The sequence below is a fragment of the Episyrphus balteatus genome, chromosome 4 (genome assembly GCF_945859705.1).
Source record: "Episyrphus balteatus chromosome 4, idEpiBalt1.1, whole genome shotgun sequence".
Classification (NCBI taxonomy): domain Eukaryota; kingdom Metazoa; phylum Arthropoda; class Insecta; order Diptera; family Syrphidae; genus Episyrphus; species Episyrphus balteatus.
The window spans coordinates 69,407,383-69,429,144 of record NC_079137.1 but is presented as its reverse complement, the minus strand read 5'-3'; the positions used below and the strand labels follow the sequence as shown (position 1 = coordinate 69,429,144).

Genomic DNA, 21,762 nt, shown 5'->3' with positions numbered 1-21,762 from the left:
AATACTACGAAAACACCATTAATTGAACTACGTTTTTACTTTTTTTTTTGTATTTAATCCCGAAAGGTATATATCCTAGGTCGTCTATATCCAATCATCCATTAATTTTATGGTTTAATCGATCGAATTAAAAAATAAAAAAATTAAAATATGTGAAAATATTTTTTAATTATATCCAAATAACAGAGTGAACATGCTTCAATATCCTTATCTTTATATACAAATCCGATTCTATTTTGTATATATTTATTAAAAAATCGCTTACAATTTATTTTTTTTATATAAAATTTTATTTTTAATTTCTTAATTTATTTATTTATTTAATTTTTGTTTTTATTTATTCCTGCATGTGGTTTTTTCGATTGTGTGACAATGATTCTTTTGTGTTTTTTTGTTTGAAATATTTTAATTGCTACATAAAATATTAATCCTGTCGACTGTTATACTGTTGTTTTGCTTTTTTTTGTAATAAAAAAAAAAAACAATTAATATTGCAAAAAAAAAAAAAAATACGCATAGTTACGTATAAAAAGACGCCTACTTTAACACGATCTACGGGGGCGTCTGAAGCAGTGTCGACAACGGATGCTGATGTGGTGGCAACAATCACATCAGCAGTAAGCAACTCTGCGCAACCAAAGACACCAAATGAGAGTAAGACAAACATTTTATTTATTTTTTTTAATTTATATTTTTATTTAAGTGTACAAAATTTATTTTACATCTTATTGTCATAAATTTATATATTTTTTTTTCTTATTAACGCACAACATAAATTTTATTTTATTTATTTTTTTTTTATTTTATTTTAATTATGGTTATGCTAAAATTTATTTATTATACAACACTCATACTCAAAAAAATGCCTGTAACATATATAGTATTTGTGTGACATAAATTTTATGTGTATATGTATAATTGACGTTCAGTTGAGTGTTTATTTATTATTGTTTATTTTATTCCTTTTTTTGTATAAATAAATGAAAAAAAAATTATAATAAAAAAAAATATTATCTGTGTTGCTCTGACTTGCTGTGTGTGTATATATATTTTTTTTTTACCAATTTCTTAACAGTGCACTCGATTTATATTTTCATACCAACATTGGAAAATATTGTGTAATTTTTTTATTTTTTATATTTACAAAAAAATAAATTTTACATCCTTATTTTTATTTTTTTTTTTTTTGTTTTATATTTTTGTTGATTTCATACCAAACAATAAATTTACATGAAATCCTCGTTACTTTATAGGCTAGCAGGAATATTTGTGTGTGTATAGTAAAACACAAAATAAGAACACAAGAGACGAAAGGAAAATATATTTAAAATGAGGAAATATTTTGTGAATTTAAATTTTGAGGGAAATATTGAGGCACAATTTTTGGAGAAAATAATAAATACAAAAAAAAAGAAGATATTTTATATTCAATAGGGTTATGAGAGTAACATACATGTTATGTACATTATTATATTTATATTTTTATCTCGAAGGACCTTTGTGTATGCTATTCATAATATATTAAAGTTCCAAGAATTATTTAAAATTCTCTTTTGAATAGTTACGTAAATCATGTCGATAGATGACTTTATTTTTATTTTTTGTCTAAGAGAAAAAAAATAAGGATTATTTTTTTCTTGATAACACTTTTATATTAATTTGTTTTAACCGGAAAAAGGTCTAGTGAAACTTATTTTACACAATTAATAATGGTCTAATATTCACGAAAAGAAATACGATTTGCTGAATATACATTTTAATTTTACAAAACTAAAAAATTTGTACATTTCATTGAAAGGAAAAAATCCTTAAATAATATTCGCAATTTTTGTTGCACACAGACTTTTCTTCGACAAACCACTCAATAATATTTTCAATTAAATCAAATAAAGGTCCATATCACCGTCACGTGCAGACAAGTCTGTCTTTCTCATTCAAAGTACCTAATTCCTGTACCTATGCAATATTGTTTTTATTTGTCGGGGACATCATTAATTTTTGAAGAGCGAAAAAATTCTGTATTATTTTTTATCTTATATCTTAATTTTTCCACAAGAAATACGTAATGCGAAAGTTCAATTCGAATTATTACTAACGTCAAAAGTTGTAAAAAGTCAAATGTCAAAAATATATTTTTTTGCACATAAATTTCAAACTGCGAAAGCTACCGAAAACTGACTTGGAGAACCAACATTTCTCTCCGAAAGATGACTGAAACTTTTAGTCCTCCCATTGATCGTTTAGAAAATAGATATCATTATATCATCAGCCTGCCTGTATGTAGATCAACCTACAACCTAAATCACTGGAGCAAATTTAAGTTTTTATGGGCTTAAACTATTTTTTTGTAATTTTTTTTTATTACAAAAATATTTTTTTAACCGCTATTGACGGTTCTTGTCAAAGAAGCATTTATTTTATTTCTGAATTTGTCTTAAACCACTTAGCCGATTCCTTTTTAATTTTTTTTGAAAAAAGTAACCATTTTTGTGTTTTTCAAAAATATATTTTTTTTTTTTTTGAAAAATCATTTTTTTTTTAAACAGAGACTATATTTTTTTAAATTAAGTTCATAAGTCTTCATTCATATTTACTTTAAAATGGCATTCCAATTAAATTTTCAAAAATATTGGAAAACTTTTTAGCAGGGTATCCTAAATGTATGCTGAAATATGGTTCTCATCTCGTTTCCTTAATTAATCTAGTTTTTATGAACTTTCGAAAATCTCTTACTTTGAATCTTTATTTTGTTCCTGTGTCCATAGTTACCTTTTGTTTTTTTTTTTTTTACAATTCTTTCATCTAAATTATTGGGCGCCATTTAGCAACAAAATTTAATTCCTAACTTAAATATTACAGCAAGCAGTGTGCTGAAAAAATTTTATGTACCGTGGTTTACTATTATGAAAATTTTTTCTGACTGTCAAATTCTTATGAAAGTCTTGAAAAATGAAATAAGATTATTTATTAAACTTGTTTATAAAAAATCTAACATAAGAAAAGATCAAGTTTTCAGAAATATCATGACAATTTTTCAATAAACAGATAGGGCAGCTTTAAAAATTCTAAAACTTAAAAAATGTGGGGGAGAGTGGGGCTAAATGTAACAGGGGTAAGAATTAACAGCTAAAAAAAGCGATGTTCCTTTCAATATTAAGAAACGCGTAAAGGAGAAAAATGCTCAATTTTTGAATATCTACCGGCACATTTTCTTCAGATGAAGATTAGACGACAGGGTGAGAAGTTACACTAGTGGTGCCCAAAAAATGCATGTTTGTAACTTTTTTTTTTAATTTTATTTTTGGTCTACCTCTTTACCCGAAAAAGATAGAGTGCTAAGTGTTTTTTTGTTATATGCAACCGTGTTTTGGCTCAAATTGCGTGTATGTGTTATGTCTATATCAGTTTCGCTTTTTTTTTAAATTGATTTTATGTGCCAAATTTCATGCTGGGGCTAGTTGTAACATTTTTCCGGGGCAAGTTGTACCATGTAAAAACCTACCTATACTGAAAAACTGTTTACCTAATATAATTAACAACCCTGAATATGAATGCTTGTAATTGAATTTGTATTTATTTTGAAATTGGAAACACATTTTTGAACCACCATTTGAATTCATAAAGCTTATAAAACAATTTATGAATTCGAATAACTTTTATTTAAGACTACTGTCAAATTTTCTCTGGAAATCTTGGATTTGCTCCACTTTTTACAAATTTGCACCAAAATTTCATGACTAAGATTTGTTTTTATTGTTATTAATTAAAAACAAATAAATATAAACAAATAAAGGTATTTTTCTCTTATTTTTAGTTCTTGGTACAACCTACCCCGGTATGTGTTACACTTTGCCCCGTATGTGGGGTAAGTTGAAACAACACGATTTTTTTTTTGGAAGCTATATTTTTCAACATTACCGTTATGTTTTGCTAAATTTTTATGATGGATCTTGGAGCTAAAACATGGGTCTTTAATTTAAAAAAGGTCTGGTTGACCCACTTTCAAATTTGTAGGAGAACCATCGATTTTAGAAAAAAGTGTTACATTTGGCCCCACTCTCCCCTGCTAAAAATATAGGTTTTTGAAATTAATTCCTAAAAGTTAAATTTTTTTAACACATTTGCTATTATTCAACATTCTACAATTTAATTTATATTATTAAGCTCTAAGGTCAAAAGAAAAAGTATGTTATGCACTCATTCAACAGACAAAAGTATGAATATCCAAAAAGAAGTTCACACTGATTTTTACCGACTTCCAAAAAGGAGGAGGTATTCAAATCGTCTGTATTTTTTTTTTGTTACCTCATAACTTTGGACTAAATGAACCAATTTTGATAATTTATTTTTTATTGGAAAGCTGGTGCCTGCAGTTTGGTCCTATTCCAATTAAGTTCATTTATTGCTATAGCAACTATGAGAAAAACCACAAAACCCAGTTTTGGTCCATGGAAGTCGGTTTTGTTTTTTTTTTTTTGATAAAAATGATTATTCTATTACGTTTAGGACGCGTATTTATGTATTCCCTATTACAAAATAAAGTTAGTTTCATTTTAAAACCATCACATCGATTTGTTTTGCTCTCTTTTTAAGTAATTTGTGTCACGGGTGGGACACTTATATGATAAATGAAAGTTTATTCTGTCTAACAAATGATTTGTAAATAATTTTCTTCTTGTACAAAGAAAAATAAGCCTCCTTTATTTTTTTCTCTTGTCACGGGTGGGAAAAAAAGACACTATTTATAACCAGAGTATTTTTTTTTTCAAAAACTCAGCTATCTACTATTTAGTTACGATAAAGTCTATAAAATTCAACTTAAAAAAAATTGGTATTTTTTAGTACTTTGAAAAAAAAAGAACATTAACTTTTGCGGTTTGAAGTAGTTCTGATTCATTACAATTATTTTCCTTTATGATAGAATATAATGTCAGCTACAGTAATATGAAGGCGTTTTTCGTGGTTTATTAAGACTTATGTAAAAAAATAAACATTTAATTTTCTTTATTCGCATTTTTTATTGTTTATTTATTATAATTCACATCAATAGTTTTCACCAAGCACATAATAGGAACATATTTCACAAATTTTATTAAGAAACATTTTAAGATTTTTTTCCAATACTTATGTATAAAATTTTTATTAGAATACAATTTTTTAATTTATTTATCATTTTATTTAAACTTAGTTTTCTTCTTAATTTTAATACAAACAAATTAAATCTGCTGTCTTTTTTTATTTTTCTTATAATTATGATTCTTTGTTTCTTTTTTTCTTTTTAATAAAAAAAAAAAACCAAACCAAATCAACAAATTCCAAAATCGTGATTAAAAAAAAAATCCCCAAAAAAAAACATCAAAAATAAAACAAAAACCAAAAAAAAAATATAAAATTATAGTACACGACAAGTCATCTTCACTGGGGGATCCATTGACGGAACCTGGAGAGTATGAGAATCTACCATTTCATGGTCTGCAAACGGCTCCTAATAAGGTATTTGCTTATTTTTGACTTCTTATTTATTTAATTTATTTTTTCTTTAAATAATTTTTTTTTTTACTCGATCATTATTTCGTTTTTTTTTTTTATATATATAATTTAATTGTGTCTTGTGAAATCATTCTAATTTGAATTTTTCATTGTTAAATGTTTTCATATTATAAATATTTCGTAAAATGCTATTTTGTCATATTCTTGGCTTATTTAGTAGAAAAAAAAATAGTTTTTTCTCATTTCTTATGCTTCTTTTCATCTTTGAATTTTTTATAATATTCATTTTGTTCTATGTTTATGTCATTATCAAATTTTGTTCACTTCACACCAAAAATCACACATCAAACACACATCACAAATTATCATTAAAAATAATAATAATTATGATTAAAAATACAATCAAGAATTTGATGTTTTAGGGGAATCAAAATGGATTTTTTCTTCTGTTTCTATATTTTCGTATATAATAAATTTTACTCTTGTACAGATAAATACTATATTTTTAGGGCTAAATTATGAAAAATTAAACTCGTAGATGAAAATTTATTTTCTTTCTTCAACTCAAAATGCTGTTTTAGTTATGATTTTTTCCTAAGTGATATTGGTTTTCTTTTAGTGTCCTTACTATTAGTTTTCTGTTTAAGTTTTATATTTAAGTTTATCTATTATTTTAATTTTTATTTATTGATATTGTGTTAGATTATTATTGTATAAAAATATTGTTGTAGTTGAAAAACATGTGAATCGAATCGAAATAATACAAATAATTGTAAACAAATTTTTCCTGCACGTTTCTTGTAAAAACCGCTTATTATCTTTATTTTTTCAACATAATCTTTTTATTTTTTAACATTTTCAAAACAAAAATTATAATCTTTCTTTTCCAATTTTCCACTCTAAATGTTTTTAAATTAATTTTTTTTTTCTTGAAAAACAAAGTGTGATAGAATATTTTTTTATTTTAGATCAAATACATATTTGTAAATAAATATTAATTAAAAAAAAATAATAATATTTAAAAATATGTATCAAAATTTTATTACAAAATTCTGAGTTCTAAAATTTGCATTTTTGAACTGTGTATAAAAATCTAACAGAAATCGTTTGGATAATATAAAAAAATGCGCAATTTTTATATTCATCTTTTATCAACGAATTCTTTTAAATTTTGTTCATAATTTTTAAATGCATGATAATTTGAAAAAATTTGAATTTTTCAGAATTTTTGATTCCCAAAAAGGGCATACAAATTAGCACAAAATAATATAAAAGCATCACTTAAAATATTTTTTAATTCTGACATTTTTAGTAATTTCGAAACTGAATTGTAACTGAAATTTTATAATTTTGGGACCTCTTACGACCAGATTTTTTATAAAAATTTATAAAATAAAAGTTCAAAAAAATTCAATTATGTAGGTAGTTTGTAATTAATTTCAGTACATTAAACGATATAACCACAACATCTACTCAAGTAGCACAAAATTCTAAAATACACCAAAATATTTGGAGTATTTTTTGCACTTTCGTGATATGCATTTTGAATATAAAAAATATACCATTTTCTCGTATATAATAAACTCCGCTTGTTAAAAAATTAAACCGATTTTGGTATATAAATAGAGCTAGTGGTTTAAAAAATGAACTGGTTTTTGGTGAAAAATTAATCCTTTGAAATTGAAAAATACACAATAAATCTATGGATAAAATACACCATTTAAAGTATTCTGATTTATAATTTGAACCAAAGTTTATTTTTTAATCTTAAATAGTTTGATGAATTAAAATGTACACTATTTCTTATGAAATAAATGAAAATAAATTATTCTCTATCACAATACAATTAACTAATGATTAAATATGAATTTGAGTGCTTAATTTAAGAACGAAACAAATTCCATCTACTGATTTTAGATACTACCCCGTCTAAAAATCGAGCGCCTCAAAAATTTCAATGAATTAATGATTTTTTTTTCGATTTTAAAAATTAGTTTTTCAAAAATAATAATTTTTTTGTTGTTTTAACATTTTTTTAGAAGCGTTCTCTTATTATAATATAAACGAATCGAAAAAAAGTAAGAATGCGGGATAATTAGGCCGATATAGTACTATTATAGTAAAATAATTAATCGATGTCTTCATTATTTAAATGGCGGCCATGGAAAAATATGACGTCTCCCACTTATGCAGTCTGGTGAATTTTATGTCCACAGGGTGTACTTCCTACACCAAAGAGAGTGTACAAAATATACCATTTCGGTTCATTTGAGAATCGAATAATTTTATGCACCAAAAATGGTGTATTATAAAAACAATTGAATATCGGCGTATTTTTTGAACGGAATCTTAAACAAAATGTTGAAATTTTGCACAGAAAAGATGATGGTATAATTTGTATACCATCTTTTTTGATAAATACACCATTTTATTCAAATTTCTCAATTTTACACCAAAATTAATGAATTTACACCAATTTATACACCAGTGTGCTACTTGAGTAGTTATTATGTCCAGATACACCAATATTTTCAACAAAAAAAACTTGGCTAAGCTGTTTTGTATTCAAGAAACAAAATTAATAAAAACTGATTTAAGCTCAAAGACAAAAAGTTAAGACCCTTTAAATATTTAACGGCTTAAAAGTAAAACAACATTGTTATCCAATGAACCCCTTATTTTACGAAGCCCTTCGACCGTAATTTTGAACTTTAAAAACTGGAAACTCGTGTTTTTCTTGAGACCCATGTTTTTTTTTTGTCAGCAGATCCAGAAATGTTTTGAATATATATTTGGAGCAAAGTGAATAAAACTCCTTGCAAATATATAATACAATCTTGCAATATTTTTGGAACTGCATTAGATTTTAGCTTGATTAAAATAATGACCCTAGCCTTGATAAGTTTATATACTATTAAAATTATTAAATTGATTTGAATTTATATTTTTCCTCAATCGAATTTTGTATTTTTTAGAGGTCCAAAAGAAGATTAGTAAAAATACATTCTTAGACCGAAGAATTTGGTATAAATAAATTTAAGACCCTATTAATAGATACAAAAAAAATGATATCACGAACAAATTTACCATAAGCCGAAAAAATTTATCACAAAAATTCAAATTTGATTTGACTTTGACTATCGAAATCAGAAAACAGCTAAGAAATCACTTTAGATCATTACCTGAGTAGGTATTATGACTATACAAGTGCTATGACCTCGTTGTTTATAAAAATCCACCTATAAATCTAATTAATCTGAATCATTTGAAGCTAAGAATAATATGGATTATTCAACAAATTAAGAATTAAGTACCTACTTTATCCTAATTTATTTATTGGGGTCAAAAGAAGTATCTACCAACCATTTTTTTTTTCCAAAATATCTTGACTCCTAAGTCACGAGTCTAAAACTTTTACAAATTTTGTAAATTCCACACAAGGAATTGAAAATAAAGTAGGTATTCCAAAAATTTCAAACTATATTTTTATGGAAATACTTTGACCTTAATCATAAAAAGGTCCAAAATGTTTTTCATTTGCTTATCTTCAATAAGAAAAAATTTAGAAATTGAGATTATGGAAAAAAATTAATTTTCATAATGAACTATGACCTCCAACGCACCAAATTGGAATATTAAAAAATAATAGCAAATAGAAAATAATCTTATCAATTTATTTATAAAGTATTTTCAATTAAAAATATACTATAGTTAGAAGTCTCAAAATTATCCAAAAATATTTTTAAATTAAGACCCCAAACTCAAAATAGATAAATTTATTAAAAATGGTTTTTCCGAACTCTGATGAAATAGTAGAAGCAATTGAAAATAAATAAGATGACAAATTTAATTAAAGGAAAATCGTGGAGGTCTTAAAGTCAGGGTGTTGGTAATTAAAAAAAAAAAATATTCTATCGCACTTAAATATATTTTAAGTTTCTTTTAATTTGTATCGCTTATTTTTCCAAACTCACTTCCCATTTTTCAAAAAAAAAAAGTATAACAAAATGAAAAAAACTCCCTTAAAAAAATATTAATAATTACTAATCAAACATTTTTTTTAAATTTTTTCTTTGCTTTTTTCCATCCCAAAAATAAACTCCTGCAACAGTTTACTACGACTCCTACAAATTTTAATAACAATACCAATGTGGTACGTGTTGCTCCACGTCCCAAACGACTAACAACAAATCATGACACCATCAATAACCAACAACAACAACAACTAACCCATCACCAATATCATTCCAACATTCAAAATCATCATCAGCAACTTCAACAACAACAAACTCAGCAACAACAACAATCTTACAACACCATCGAATACAATCGAAATTGCAATCCATCAATGAACAACACCATCAAAAGTACACGAAGTAGTGCTGCAATATTAGACAGTAGCAACAGCATAGGAATTCCACCACCGCCCCCCGATCATCAATACCACCCTAACCAACAACAACATGGCCCCCAACAACTAACCTACACCCTAAACAATTGCTTCCCAAAAAGCTACACCGAATACTACCATCAACAGCAGCAGCAAAAGTTCTCCACATCCAACTCACAACTCCTCAATTCCATCGAACACAATTACCCGTACACGGTTGTGGAACGTGGCAGCAGTGTCACCGGAACCGGCAATGCAGTGGCCATTAATAATAATGGCAACAATCCTTTTCTAGCTGGAGCTGGCGATTTCAAGAAATTCGACACGAGCAGTGGTGGCAGCATGCATCGAACAAAACGTTCCAAAGGACACTCCAATACCAATACCAGTGGAGCAATGGGTGGCGGTACAAATGGTGGCGGCGGAATGCTGCCGCCGGATGGGGAGAAGAAATTCTATTCGTTGAAGTTTCCGGGCAATAAAAAATCGCATCACCATTTGAATTCGATTAAACCGGTGGTGGCTAGTGGCGGTGTTGGAGTTCCAACAATTGGTGGAGCAGGAAACAAATGCAAGCGCCATCATTCCTTTGCTGGTGCTGGTGATGGCGATGTCGTTGGTGCGAGTGCACCACCCCAACCAACCTATGCAACACCGATGCAATCGAAAATGAGATTCTATGAACCACCGGTTTATGAGAATCTCAACGATTCAATTCAGATACACGAATGCCAGGTGGACACACATCATGCGCCAGCAGTATTGCAACAAAAGGAACGTTTAGCATCAAATCCCCAGTTGCAACAAATGCAACAGCACCATCATAAAAAACGACATCACCAGCATCTGCACCAGAAAAAGGTTGATGACTTCAATTTGATTGAACCGGAAAGACTGAGCATCTATCGCAGCGATTCGGGCATCTCGAATAGTTCGTATGAATGTGTGACGCCGGTACCGGCTCCGAGAGTCGGTTCCGGTGCCACAGTTATTCCCCCTTCTCCAGCAACGTTGACACCAGGAAAAACACAAACAAATCGCAATGTTAATACAAAATCACACACAACAACTCCTGTCTACATGAATGTGGATGGGACAGCAGTTGGAGGTGGTGCAAGTTCCACATCTCCATTTGAATCGCCTTCATCACAAAATGATCCCTCAGCAGTTGATCCTGCTTCGGTGTCATCTTGTCAGAGTTTGTATAGCACGACGAATCGTTGTGGACGGCATCCGGGGCAATGTGCAGTGTCCGGATTAGTTGGAAGTGGCGGTAGTCAGCAGGAGGTGACGACACCTGAAGATGGTTCCTCGTCGGCAGCAACAGTCACAGGGAATACAACATCTTCGTCTGGGAAATGTAAAAGACGAACGCCAAGCTCTTGTTCGGCATCACTGCAGAGTTTAGAGGTTTGTATTTTGTATTAATAATTTTTTTTTTTTTAAGTAGAAGATTCATTTTTTTTTAATGTCAAGTCCTTGCTAATTAATACCTCTACGAAGAAGTGTGAAATGGTTAAGTTGATCTAAGAAATGTTCGCAAAAAATGTTTTCCTTTACATTTCACAACATTAGCTCATATTTCTTTTAACTCAGTTAGAATTTTCACGTTGTGGAACGTATTCGTTTTTCAATCCATAATAATTGATAATAATAAATTACACCCCACGAATTGAATTCATATTTCAATATGAAATAAAAATTTAAAGCTCTAGAGTTTTTGGTTTTACGATCCACAATCCACAGTTAATTTTTCGTTCTAAGAACGGTTGAAAACGAAAAACATAAAAAATCGTTTCGAATAGTTTCTGGTTTTTTGTTCCACAATATCTATATTTTTATTCCATTTAATGAAAATTTACTAAGAAGTTCTAAGCCCTAGTGAAAAATAAATGCGTTCAACAATGTAAAAGAAGCCATGAGAACAAATTTTAAATACATATTATATTATTTATGCTATATCACGGGAAAAGACAATGTTCCTCAAAATATTGAAAAACTTTTAACTTAACTAGTTAAAAATTTTAAAATGTAATGAAGCTGTGTATGTGATATTTTAAATGCATTAAAGAATGTGGAACGTAAGTTGTTTTTCACTTCCAAACAAAATGAAACAAATTTTCGCTTACATCCATTTCGAATGAAAATGAATGTTCATAAAAAGTCATCGGTTTTAAGCACATATCTTCATGTTACGCATTTTTTTTTAATTATTGGTAGCAAAAGCATAGTTTTCATTGTGATTGAAATAAAATTATCAATGACTTCATTTGCGTAAAATGTTCAGATTTCAGAATTACTTTCCACAATTTGTCTTTTCTGCATTGTGTAACTGACAAATTGATGCATTAGCCATTTTTACAGTTCACAAGCTGTAATGTTATGTGGAACGTATTTATATTATATTTCACGGTTTGAACTCAAGGTTTATGTAAGGGAGATATGTTTGATTATTTAATGTGACATGAACTCCTTGATCAATTAAAATGAAGTTAAATTGTGAAAAATATTATTTAACATACTGAAACTTCATTCGTATTTTCAACAAATTTAATATAATTTTTCCAGTATTAATATTTATTACTTTTTTTTATATAATGATAATTTTGTTGGTAAAAGATTTATTTTCACATTAATTGCTCTCAAAAATTATACTTTTTTTCCTAGAAAAAACTTAATATATTGGTATTTTCCTTACGTTCCACATCGTGAAATCTTTAATTAAAAAAATTTTAAGTCATATATTTTTTATTTAAAGCGCAGTGCAATAAGAGAATTTTGGACCAAAAGTTACTCTTTCAAGTATAATGAAATGATATGTGAAATGAAAAATGTGCATGTTATGCACATGTTCATATTAAAATTTCAAAAATTATCCATCCTACAACAGTCAATATACTAGTTGAAAAAAATGTGGAACGTAGCTTTTGCATTTTTCATTTCAAGTTTTAGTATTTCTTTTATATCGAAATTTCAAAATTCATTTCTTCATCTATCGAAGAATGTGGATCGTAACAAAGATATTCAACTCTCATTCCACAATAGATAATAAATTAGAAAGTAAAATTAAAAATTAAAAATTTCATGTAAAAAAATGCTAGCCTTGTTCTAAGCATTTTTGTTGTTAAAACAAAATTCGTTAGCAGAAAAGGGAATATATAGTTTTTTAAGTGTGCAATTTTTTGATTTTCTTTTCTTTGTTTTATTTTTCATCAAAAATTGAAAAAAAACAACATTTTTTCATTTAAAATAGTTCAATGAATTTTTTAAATAATTACTGTCCAAAGCATTTATTGAATGAAAATACTTAACAGTCTTTTCCTTTGGGTTTCACATTGTAAAACTTTCAATTAGACCATATGGAAAAAAATTTCCTGAGTTAAATTTTCAGCTTTACATTCTACATTTTTTTCTTGAAATTTAAGTTTTTTGATTAGCAATCGTAAAATTCCCCTTTGTAACCCAGAATAAAGGTGAAATAAATAATTTCATACGTTCCACAAACTTTCATATGAAATACAAAATTTCTCCTCATGTCACAGCAAGTAGAAGAAACTCTATTGAAGCCTTTGCGTTCAAGGAACAATAAGAAAATGAAAATAAAAATACAAACCTAAGCACAAAAATATAAAAAAAAAACTGCATATAAAAAACGCGTAACTTTTACAACCTTTTCACACTTCTTTGTTAAATCACACTTAAAAAAATCTTAAAGGACAAATCTAACCTCCAAATTCAAATTTAATATCAATACCAAAAACCCTATAATTTAATTTTTTTTTTAATAAAATACCTTTAATCTAACCAAAAACCCCATTAATTCATTTTTAATTTTTTGTTTTCTTCCCCTCTACCCTTCACCATTCCCATTAAATAACCATTTTGTGTTAAAATTTTAACCCAATTACAATCCACCCTATCCATCACACAACCTTAAACCCTTCTAAATGCAAAAAAAAAAAAAAAAAAAAACACGAAAACAAAACCGCTTCTACTTACAGCGTGCACCAAATACTACCACTAATCCATTTTTAGCAACAAACAACCATTCCACATCATCATCATCCGGTTGTGCCAGCAGCAGTGGCGGAAGCACCAGTGCCAGTAACCACAGCCAATCCAGCAGCAGTCGCATTCATCGAACCGCCTCGTCCACGTCCTCGCAATTCTCTCACCCATCAACAGTTGCTATCAAATCGTCAATCTCGCCAAGCAAAAACAACAACAACAACTCCACAACCAACAGCAGCAGTACTAAGCAACAAATGCTAATATCCAATAATTCCCAAAATCACAACCAGCAACAAAAAGAAATAATTCCACAACCAACAAACTCGAGCAGTGGATCAGCAACGGATGGCGAAGTGAGCAGCGAAGATCCATCTTCACATCCAGCATCAATTACCGCTACAACAGACATGGATTCCATTAGAAAGACCAACGGAAGTAGTGTCCTTCTAGGGGCCTTGAATAATTCAACCCATTCCCAGTATCAACAACAGCAGCATCAGCAACAACATCCGCGGCAACAACATCAAAATCAAACATCGAAGAAGCATCATCCCGGTTATACCACCCGGCCGGTACGACTGCCTCTGCGAAAGCATCACAGCTTCCATTTCCAGCCATCACAAACTGTGGCCGGAATCAGATCCAAACATCGACTCAAGCATTCAAATCCGGCCAGTACTGCCGCCGCCGCTGCTACTTGTAATGGATCATCACAACTGGGACTAAGGTCGGCAGCAGGACTTTTCCTAAACGAAAATAGCGCCTTCAAGCCAATTTCGCCGGTCGAGCACATTAGTAGCAGTAGCAATAATGGTGGCGCTATCAGTAGTCGATTAGTTAGTCATGAATTAATTCAGGGAAATTTCAAAGAGATAAAAGCCAAGTCAACAACAGATGGCCGGCCGATTCCACGGATATGCGGAACCAGCCTCAAGAGGCATCTGTCAAATGTGGAAACCTATGACAGCAGCCGCTATAACAAACAACTGCAGCATTATAATCATCATCAGCGACGCATAAAACATCATCGCAATTCAGAGGACGATGATGATGAAGAAGATGATGATGATGATGACGATGATGATGTTGATTTCGACGAGGAAGTCGATTCTGATGACGAAGAGGATGACATATCGTCCTGTGTGGTGCTGCCATCATCCAATCAAGTTGTCTATGCTGATGTCCTTAAACCAGCACCACTTTCATCATCTCTGCCCAACACCCATCGCGATGACTTGGCCATCAGTTCAGATAGCGAAATGATTCAACGTAGCCAATTCAGCCATAGACAAAAGGACTCCTCGGAGTATCCTAATTGCCGGAAATTTTCCAACCAGCGAAACATCACCAGTGCAAGGACTAGCAGCTGTCGAAGTATAGATGTTGATCCTGATTACACTTTTTGTGAGGATGAAGATCCAGAGTCGCTGACGTCGTCGGCGGATGTAACGATATTTAGTGTGGCGAGTAGTCCTGCTAGACAACGCACTACACAATACGTTTCCGCTCGTAATTTCAACGAAGTGAAAATATAAAAAATAAGATACGAAAAAAATCTATTTATCCTCGCTATACGAGTTATCAGTATGAAAAAAGGACATTGTCACACAAGTGTCGTTAAGTTTTAGGTTTTAATTTTAAAAATTTATTTGTTTTTCTTAATTATTTGTATAAATGTTAATATTAATTAAAAAATATAATACCTATAAAAAAAAAAAAACTAGGTGCGTATAAAAAAAGTCGTTAAGTTTGGGCCATGAAAAAAGGGTAAACAAAAATAAAAATATTAGGTATGTATTCTAGGTGAAATATTTTTTAAAAACAAAAAAAAAAAACTAGGTATTTTACCAATAATAACCAAGAGAACAAAATAAAATAACAGAAAGATTATTTTTTATGTAAAAAAAAGTGAACTTAAATAAAAATAACCAAAATCAATATTTAAAAAAAGGCAAGGCAAAGTGTGTAATATCAAGTAAGTTTATTTATGTAATTGTTTATTATTTTTATTTATTTTATTATTATTATTTTTAAGTTATTTTTATAATTATTAAGATTTAAATTATTTAAATGTATATTTTTTTAAGTTCGAAGAACCTTAACTTAACAAAACAGCTTAATTTATACATTTTTATCTTTTTCAACATTTTTTTGTGGTCCTTTTAGACCTTAGTGGTGGTTATTCTTAGTCCTTTTTTATACCGAACCAATCAAGCGGAATTTTCCGCCAACCCTTTAATTCTTTAAAGATTTCATTGATAGATTGATACTTTTCCCTCAAGCCAATAATAAATATTTTTGTGAGTGCTTGTTCAAAAATTGTTGACGCGGAATTTTCCGCCAAACTTATATTTTTTGAAAATTGCATCGTATTCATATTTTTTGAAGATATCCATTATACCTATCAATTTTTTGATGGCTTGATTACGAACCTTTGATGCGGAATTTTTCTCTGTTTGTCTTCGAAATATTCAAAGATATATATTGATATTTTCCTAGAGATATAAAATACGAATTTTTGTGAGTGCTTGATTTAGAACTGGTGACGCGGAATTTCTGCAGACCCCGTTGTTCTTAGAATATTTTATTAATAGATTGATACTTTTCTCAGAAGTTAATAATACTAATTCCTGCTGATACCTAACCTTTGACGCGGAATTTTCTGCCTTCGGAAAATCATTCGATATTTTGATACTTTTGTAGAAATTTATAATAGGTACCAATTTTTGTGAATGTTTGATCGAGAACAGCTGAAGCGGAATTTTCCTCTGTGTCAGTTTGTCTTCGAAAAATTCATCGATATATTGATATTTTCCTATATAAATGAAAATTCAATTTTTTGTGAGTGTTTGATTTAGAACTGCTGACGCGGATTTCTCTGCAGATTCTGTAGTTCTTCAAGTATTTATTGATAGATTAAAACTTTTCTCAGAAGCCAATAATACATATTCTTGTAAGTTCTAATCCATAAACTTTGAAGCGGAATTTTCCGCTTAACTTTAATGTCTTCAGAAAATAAGTTAAAATACCAGTTTTTGTGAATGCTTGATCAAGATCAAGAACCGTTGAAGCTGAATTTTCCACCGTTCCCTTTTAAGAATTCATTGAATGATTAATATTTTTCTCACAAATCTATAACAACAATTTTTAACGTGAAAATTTTTGTCGAAAATGAAGGTTTTTTAAAATATTGTCAATACCTTTTCTATATAAGTTGCAATGAATAGTTTTTTATGATCTCTTGATTGCAGCGGAATTTTCCTCCGAGTGCGTACCTAATGCATAAAATATTTCACTAATTGATTGATTCTTTTCTCAAAAAGTTACTATGTAATTGCAATTCTTGTCGGTACCTAAATATTCTGAATCCAAGCGGAATTTTCATGGATACAGTGAATTTTTTTTTCAGCCGGAAATATTTGATACCATTTGTATATTCACTTGATTCTGGAGGGAGGTACCAATTTTTGTGAGTACTTAGATCATGAAACTTTGACTCGGAATTTTCCTCCGAATCCGTACTACTGTGAAGAATTCCATTCATTTTTTCAGAAATCTATACCGTCAATTTTTGAGAAAGCGAAATTTTCTCTCGGACACTTAAGTCTTCAGAAAATTCGAAAACCGAAAAATTCCGCCAAAAATTCTGTAATTTTCAGTAGAAACCATTAAAGCGGAATTTTCCGCCAACCCCGTAATTCTAGACAGATTGATTGATTGATTAAAGCCAATGATACCTATTTTTGTGAGTGCTTGGTCAGAAACTGTTGATGCGGAATTTTCCGCCGACCCTATATTTCTTCGAAAACTTCATCAATATTTATATATTCATAAACATTTTTTTCTTATTTTATCAGAAAATTTATTTTTGATTCAAAATCATCTTCTCTTTCACATTCAAATGAATCGCTCTCTAAAGTTTAGACACAATGTTCCTAAACATTTACCCAATCTTTTTTTTTCGAATAAACATTATACATTATAACATTTTCTCCTGCCATTTTTAATTTTTGTAATTAATAATTACATTCGATGTATTTTTTTAGGATGCTATTTACTGTTTGCCAATTCGTTTAACTCGATCATCAAGTGGCCGACATGGTACTGTCAAATTACCAATACGTCGAAATGCTGATGGTCGACCAAATGATCCTGTTTCACAAACTTTGCCAATGTTTACAAGTTTGAACAGATAATGATAGTATGTGTATTCATTGAGCTTATATCTTCTATTCATCATAATCAGCATTTTCAAGCTGGTAAAAATTTTCAAAGACTCAAAACTAATTTTCTCTTGCTTTTTTTTACTTAATTTTGGAAGAAAAGTGACATAAAAGTTCACTCACTTTGCGTTGTTGAATTTCGTTCTGAAGATTTGTTTTTTTTTCTATTCTTGACACATTTCCATGAATTTTAAATTTATAATTTTTTTTTTTACATTTATTTTTTTTTTAGCATGTATCTGACTTTGAGGACATCTACAAAGGCAGTAATACATATATTTTCTAAAACCAAAAAAAAAAAACAGAAATTATTTCTTAGTTCAAATTTCTTCAATTCAATTATTCAATATTCTAGTCAGCAAAAAAAAAAAAATGTATTTATTGTTAAAAATTTCAGGTAAATCTGATAAAATTCTGAATAATTTTCTATATTTTATGGAGTGAATTCAATATTTATTTATTAATTTTTTTTTAATAATGGATGGAAAAATAATAATTGAACAGAGAATATTATTTTCTGTCGTATTTTCGATGGTGGTTATAGATAAACACATTTTTGTCTGATTTATTTTGGAATTTACATATGAAATCAAAAAAAAAAAGGTCAACAATATCAAATTCTTGATTTTCTTTATTTTTTTTTTTTTAATTCAGTATATCATTATTATCTATTTATATAAAATTCATTTTTATGTTCATTTTTTTTTTTTTTATATTATATTATTTAGTGTGGCATTTTCATTTAATGCTTCTATTTTTGTTTTGTTCAATAATAATACCTTTTGTGTGTGTATAAATGTCAAATGAAAAAAAAAAATCATATAATAACGCCGCCAGCAAAAATACGACAGAATTTAATACAAATCATTTAATAATAATAACACATCAATTGTGTGTGTTTTTTTTTTTTTGTTTATACTAATGCATTATCTATATCATTATTGTGATTTCGTGAAATTTAATATACTAAAATAATAATGCTTAATTAACAATCAAAATACAAACAAAATAATAAAGGTAGCTTTTCTGAATAACAAGAGATTTATTTGATTAAAATCAAGAGGTTATTTTTTAACTTTCCGACTGGTATAAGAAAGGTCTAAGAAAAATAATTCCATTTGAAGGAGCTCAGTTATTGGTAGCAAAATGTTTGAAAACTTTCTTGATGCCATATCAATGAAATCGTTTCAAAAAATCATAAAATATACGCGAGTGGTTAAAAAATAACCAATTTTTAACCAAGAAAAAAATTTCAAGTTATGCATAGATATGCATAAAATGCCATACAAGAGAGTTTCTCAATGTAATATAAATAAAACTAATTAAACAAATCCGAAAAAAATGTACATGTTTGGTTAAAAAATAAAAAATTTTTAACCATGTACAAAATTTCAAGTTAAGAATAGAGATGCAATAATTGCATACAAGAGAGTTTCTTAGTGAAATAATAATATAAAATTTTCGAAAAAACACGCGAATGGTCAAAACATAACCCATTTTTAACAAACAAACAAAAAAAAAATCAAGTTAGAAATAGTAATGCAATAATTTTACATAAAATTTGAGAGGGTTTTTTAAGACCACATTAATGCAAATTAAAATGATATTAGAACGAGAACCTAGAAATTTTAGAAAAATAACTAGTTAGTAAAAGTAAAGTTAATTAAGGAGCAAAATTTTGAGTTCAGCTACTTTGTTAAGGATATACTAATAACCACTTATTTTTGACAAACAATGTGCTATATAAAAATGGAATTGGTCCGGGAATTCAAGAGAAGTAAAAAAATAACCTAAAAATAACCCATTTTATACCAAGGAAAACTATTTTTTTTATTTTGTCCTGAGTGAAGATCTTCAATGCTAAAATGGTATTTCCATCGTAAAAAGATTTGCAGAACCAATAAAAAAATGTCGGTTAAAAACTAACCAAAAAGCAACTAAAACACTAACATCAAAAGTGTTCGGTAAAATAACTAACCCCTGCGCCTTGCATGTGTTGTTTTTTTGTCATCTCAAGAGCCATCTCAATTCTCATCATTTTTTTATTCAAATTTATAACTCCAATTACTTTATTTCTACCAAAAAAAAAAAACCAAACCTCTAGCCATTAGCAGCTTCGAATTTCGATGACGAACTGGAATATGCCGATATGGATTTTCACAATTATGGTCCAATTAATTATAAAGCTGCATCGGTATATGCTTTAGTTAAAAAGGACAAGAAGACCGGTGCTCTTAATTCAGTTAAGAAATAGGTTCTTCAATTTTTATTTATTTGATTAATTTTCTTAATTTTTTTGTATAAAATATAATTTTATAAATAAATACAAAAAAAAAATAAATATTAAACGTCCTACAAAAAATAAAATTAAAAAAAAAATAAAACTAAACATACATGAACAGTGCATTTTTTTCTAACCATACAAATTAAATATAAACAAAACAAAAATATCACATAGCGTCATACATACACGAAAACAAATTTATATACAAAAAATTATCTAAATTTTCACAGCGAAAGTACTTAAAATAGGTTTTATACATAGCCAAATGAAAAAAAAAATAATATTTAGAAACAAAACCAAATTAATATTAATACTAAACCAAAAATAAAACAAAATTAATATTAAAAAAAAAAAATAAACTACTCGCCAAAATATAAATATTAAAAAATGTAAACTAAACCAAAAAAGGAACAAAAAATATAGTTTGACTATTTAATTTATTTAAAGTTATATTTATTTATTTTAAATTATTTATTTTAGAATTTTATTTGAAATTATAATTTTTAACTAATATTTTAATAATATTTAATAATTTTTTTCATCAAAAAGAAAAGAAAATAGATACGAAAACTGATAATGAGCTTTTTACCTAGAATATCAATTTAAAAGAAGAACAAAAATGCCAGAGATATTAATAAATCTTAAATAAAAATTAAATAACTAAAATTAAAAAAAAACTGAAATATCACACTTTCATAAAAAATCTAATATAGAATACACACCTTTAAATACGCTCACATCTACATTAACATACACAAATTAAAAAAAAATAGCAACAAAAACTTGTATTATAATATTAAAGCAGAAATCATAACAGATAAAAAAAAATACTCAAAAACATTAAAAAAAACCGGAAAACTCAAACTCAATCAATACAACCCTAGTGTACCATAAATATAAAACTAACACTAAAAACAAAAAAATCTTAAAAATATCCTTAGAAAGATAAAATTAAATAAAAAAAAGGAAAAAAAAATTGTTTTCGTTTTTATATAAAATGCATAGAAATATAAATTGTAAATTATTATATTATATAGATATTAAAAAAAAGAAATACAAAATACAACTATTTTTGAATAATTAAAAAAAAAACAAAACATAATTGTAGACACAGAAAAGAATTTAATATATAGTAACTGTTAATTGTAAATTAAAATTTTTCTAAAAAACCCAAAACCAACAAAAATATTACATTATAATAAAATTAAAAACAAAACTAAGTAAAAAACTAATATTTAAGAATCACATTTGTCATTTTTAGTCTTATGTCATAGCGAAAAAGTAAAAAGAAAGAAAAAGAAATCGATGTTTACGAACAAATAAACAATTTAATACACATAACAAGTAAAAAAAAAACCTTAAAA

The 21,762-nt window shown here is 28.0% G+C and overlaps 1 protein-coding gene across 12 annotated transcripts in view; it reads left to right on the top strand.

Moving 5' to 3' along the window:
• Window positions 1–21,075, top strand: part of LOC129919053 (B-cell receptor CD22) — a 160,424-nt gene extending 139,349 nt beyond the window's left edge. For 2 of the 12 annotated variants that reach the window (XM_055999872.1, XM_055999874.1), the window contains 2 exons: window positions 5,399–5,493; window positions 18,347–18,422. In XM_055999872.1, coding sequence (XP_055855847.1) covers window positions 5,399–5,493; window positions 18,347–18,400 — 149 coding nt within the window. In that variant the 3' untranslated portion in view covers window positions 18,401–18,422. Of the gene's footprint in view, window positions 1–519; window positions 655–5,398; window positions 5,494–9,601; window positions 11,291–13,881; window positions 15,594–17,937; window positions 18,423–20,218 lie in introns of those variants that run through there. The other 10 variants (XR_008773040.1, XM_055999863.1, XM_055999865.1 and 7 more) reach the window with 10 other exon arrangements.
• The last annotated feature ends 687 nt before the right edge of the window (window positions 21,076–21,762 follow it).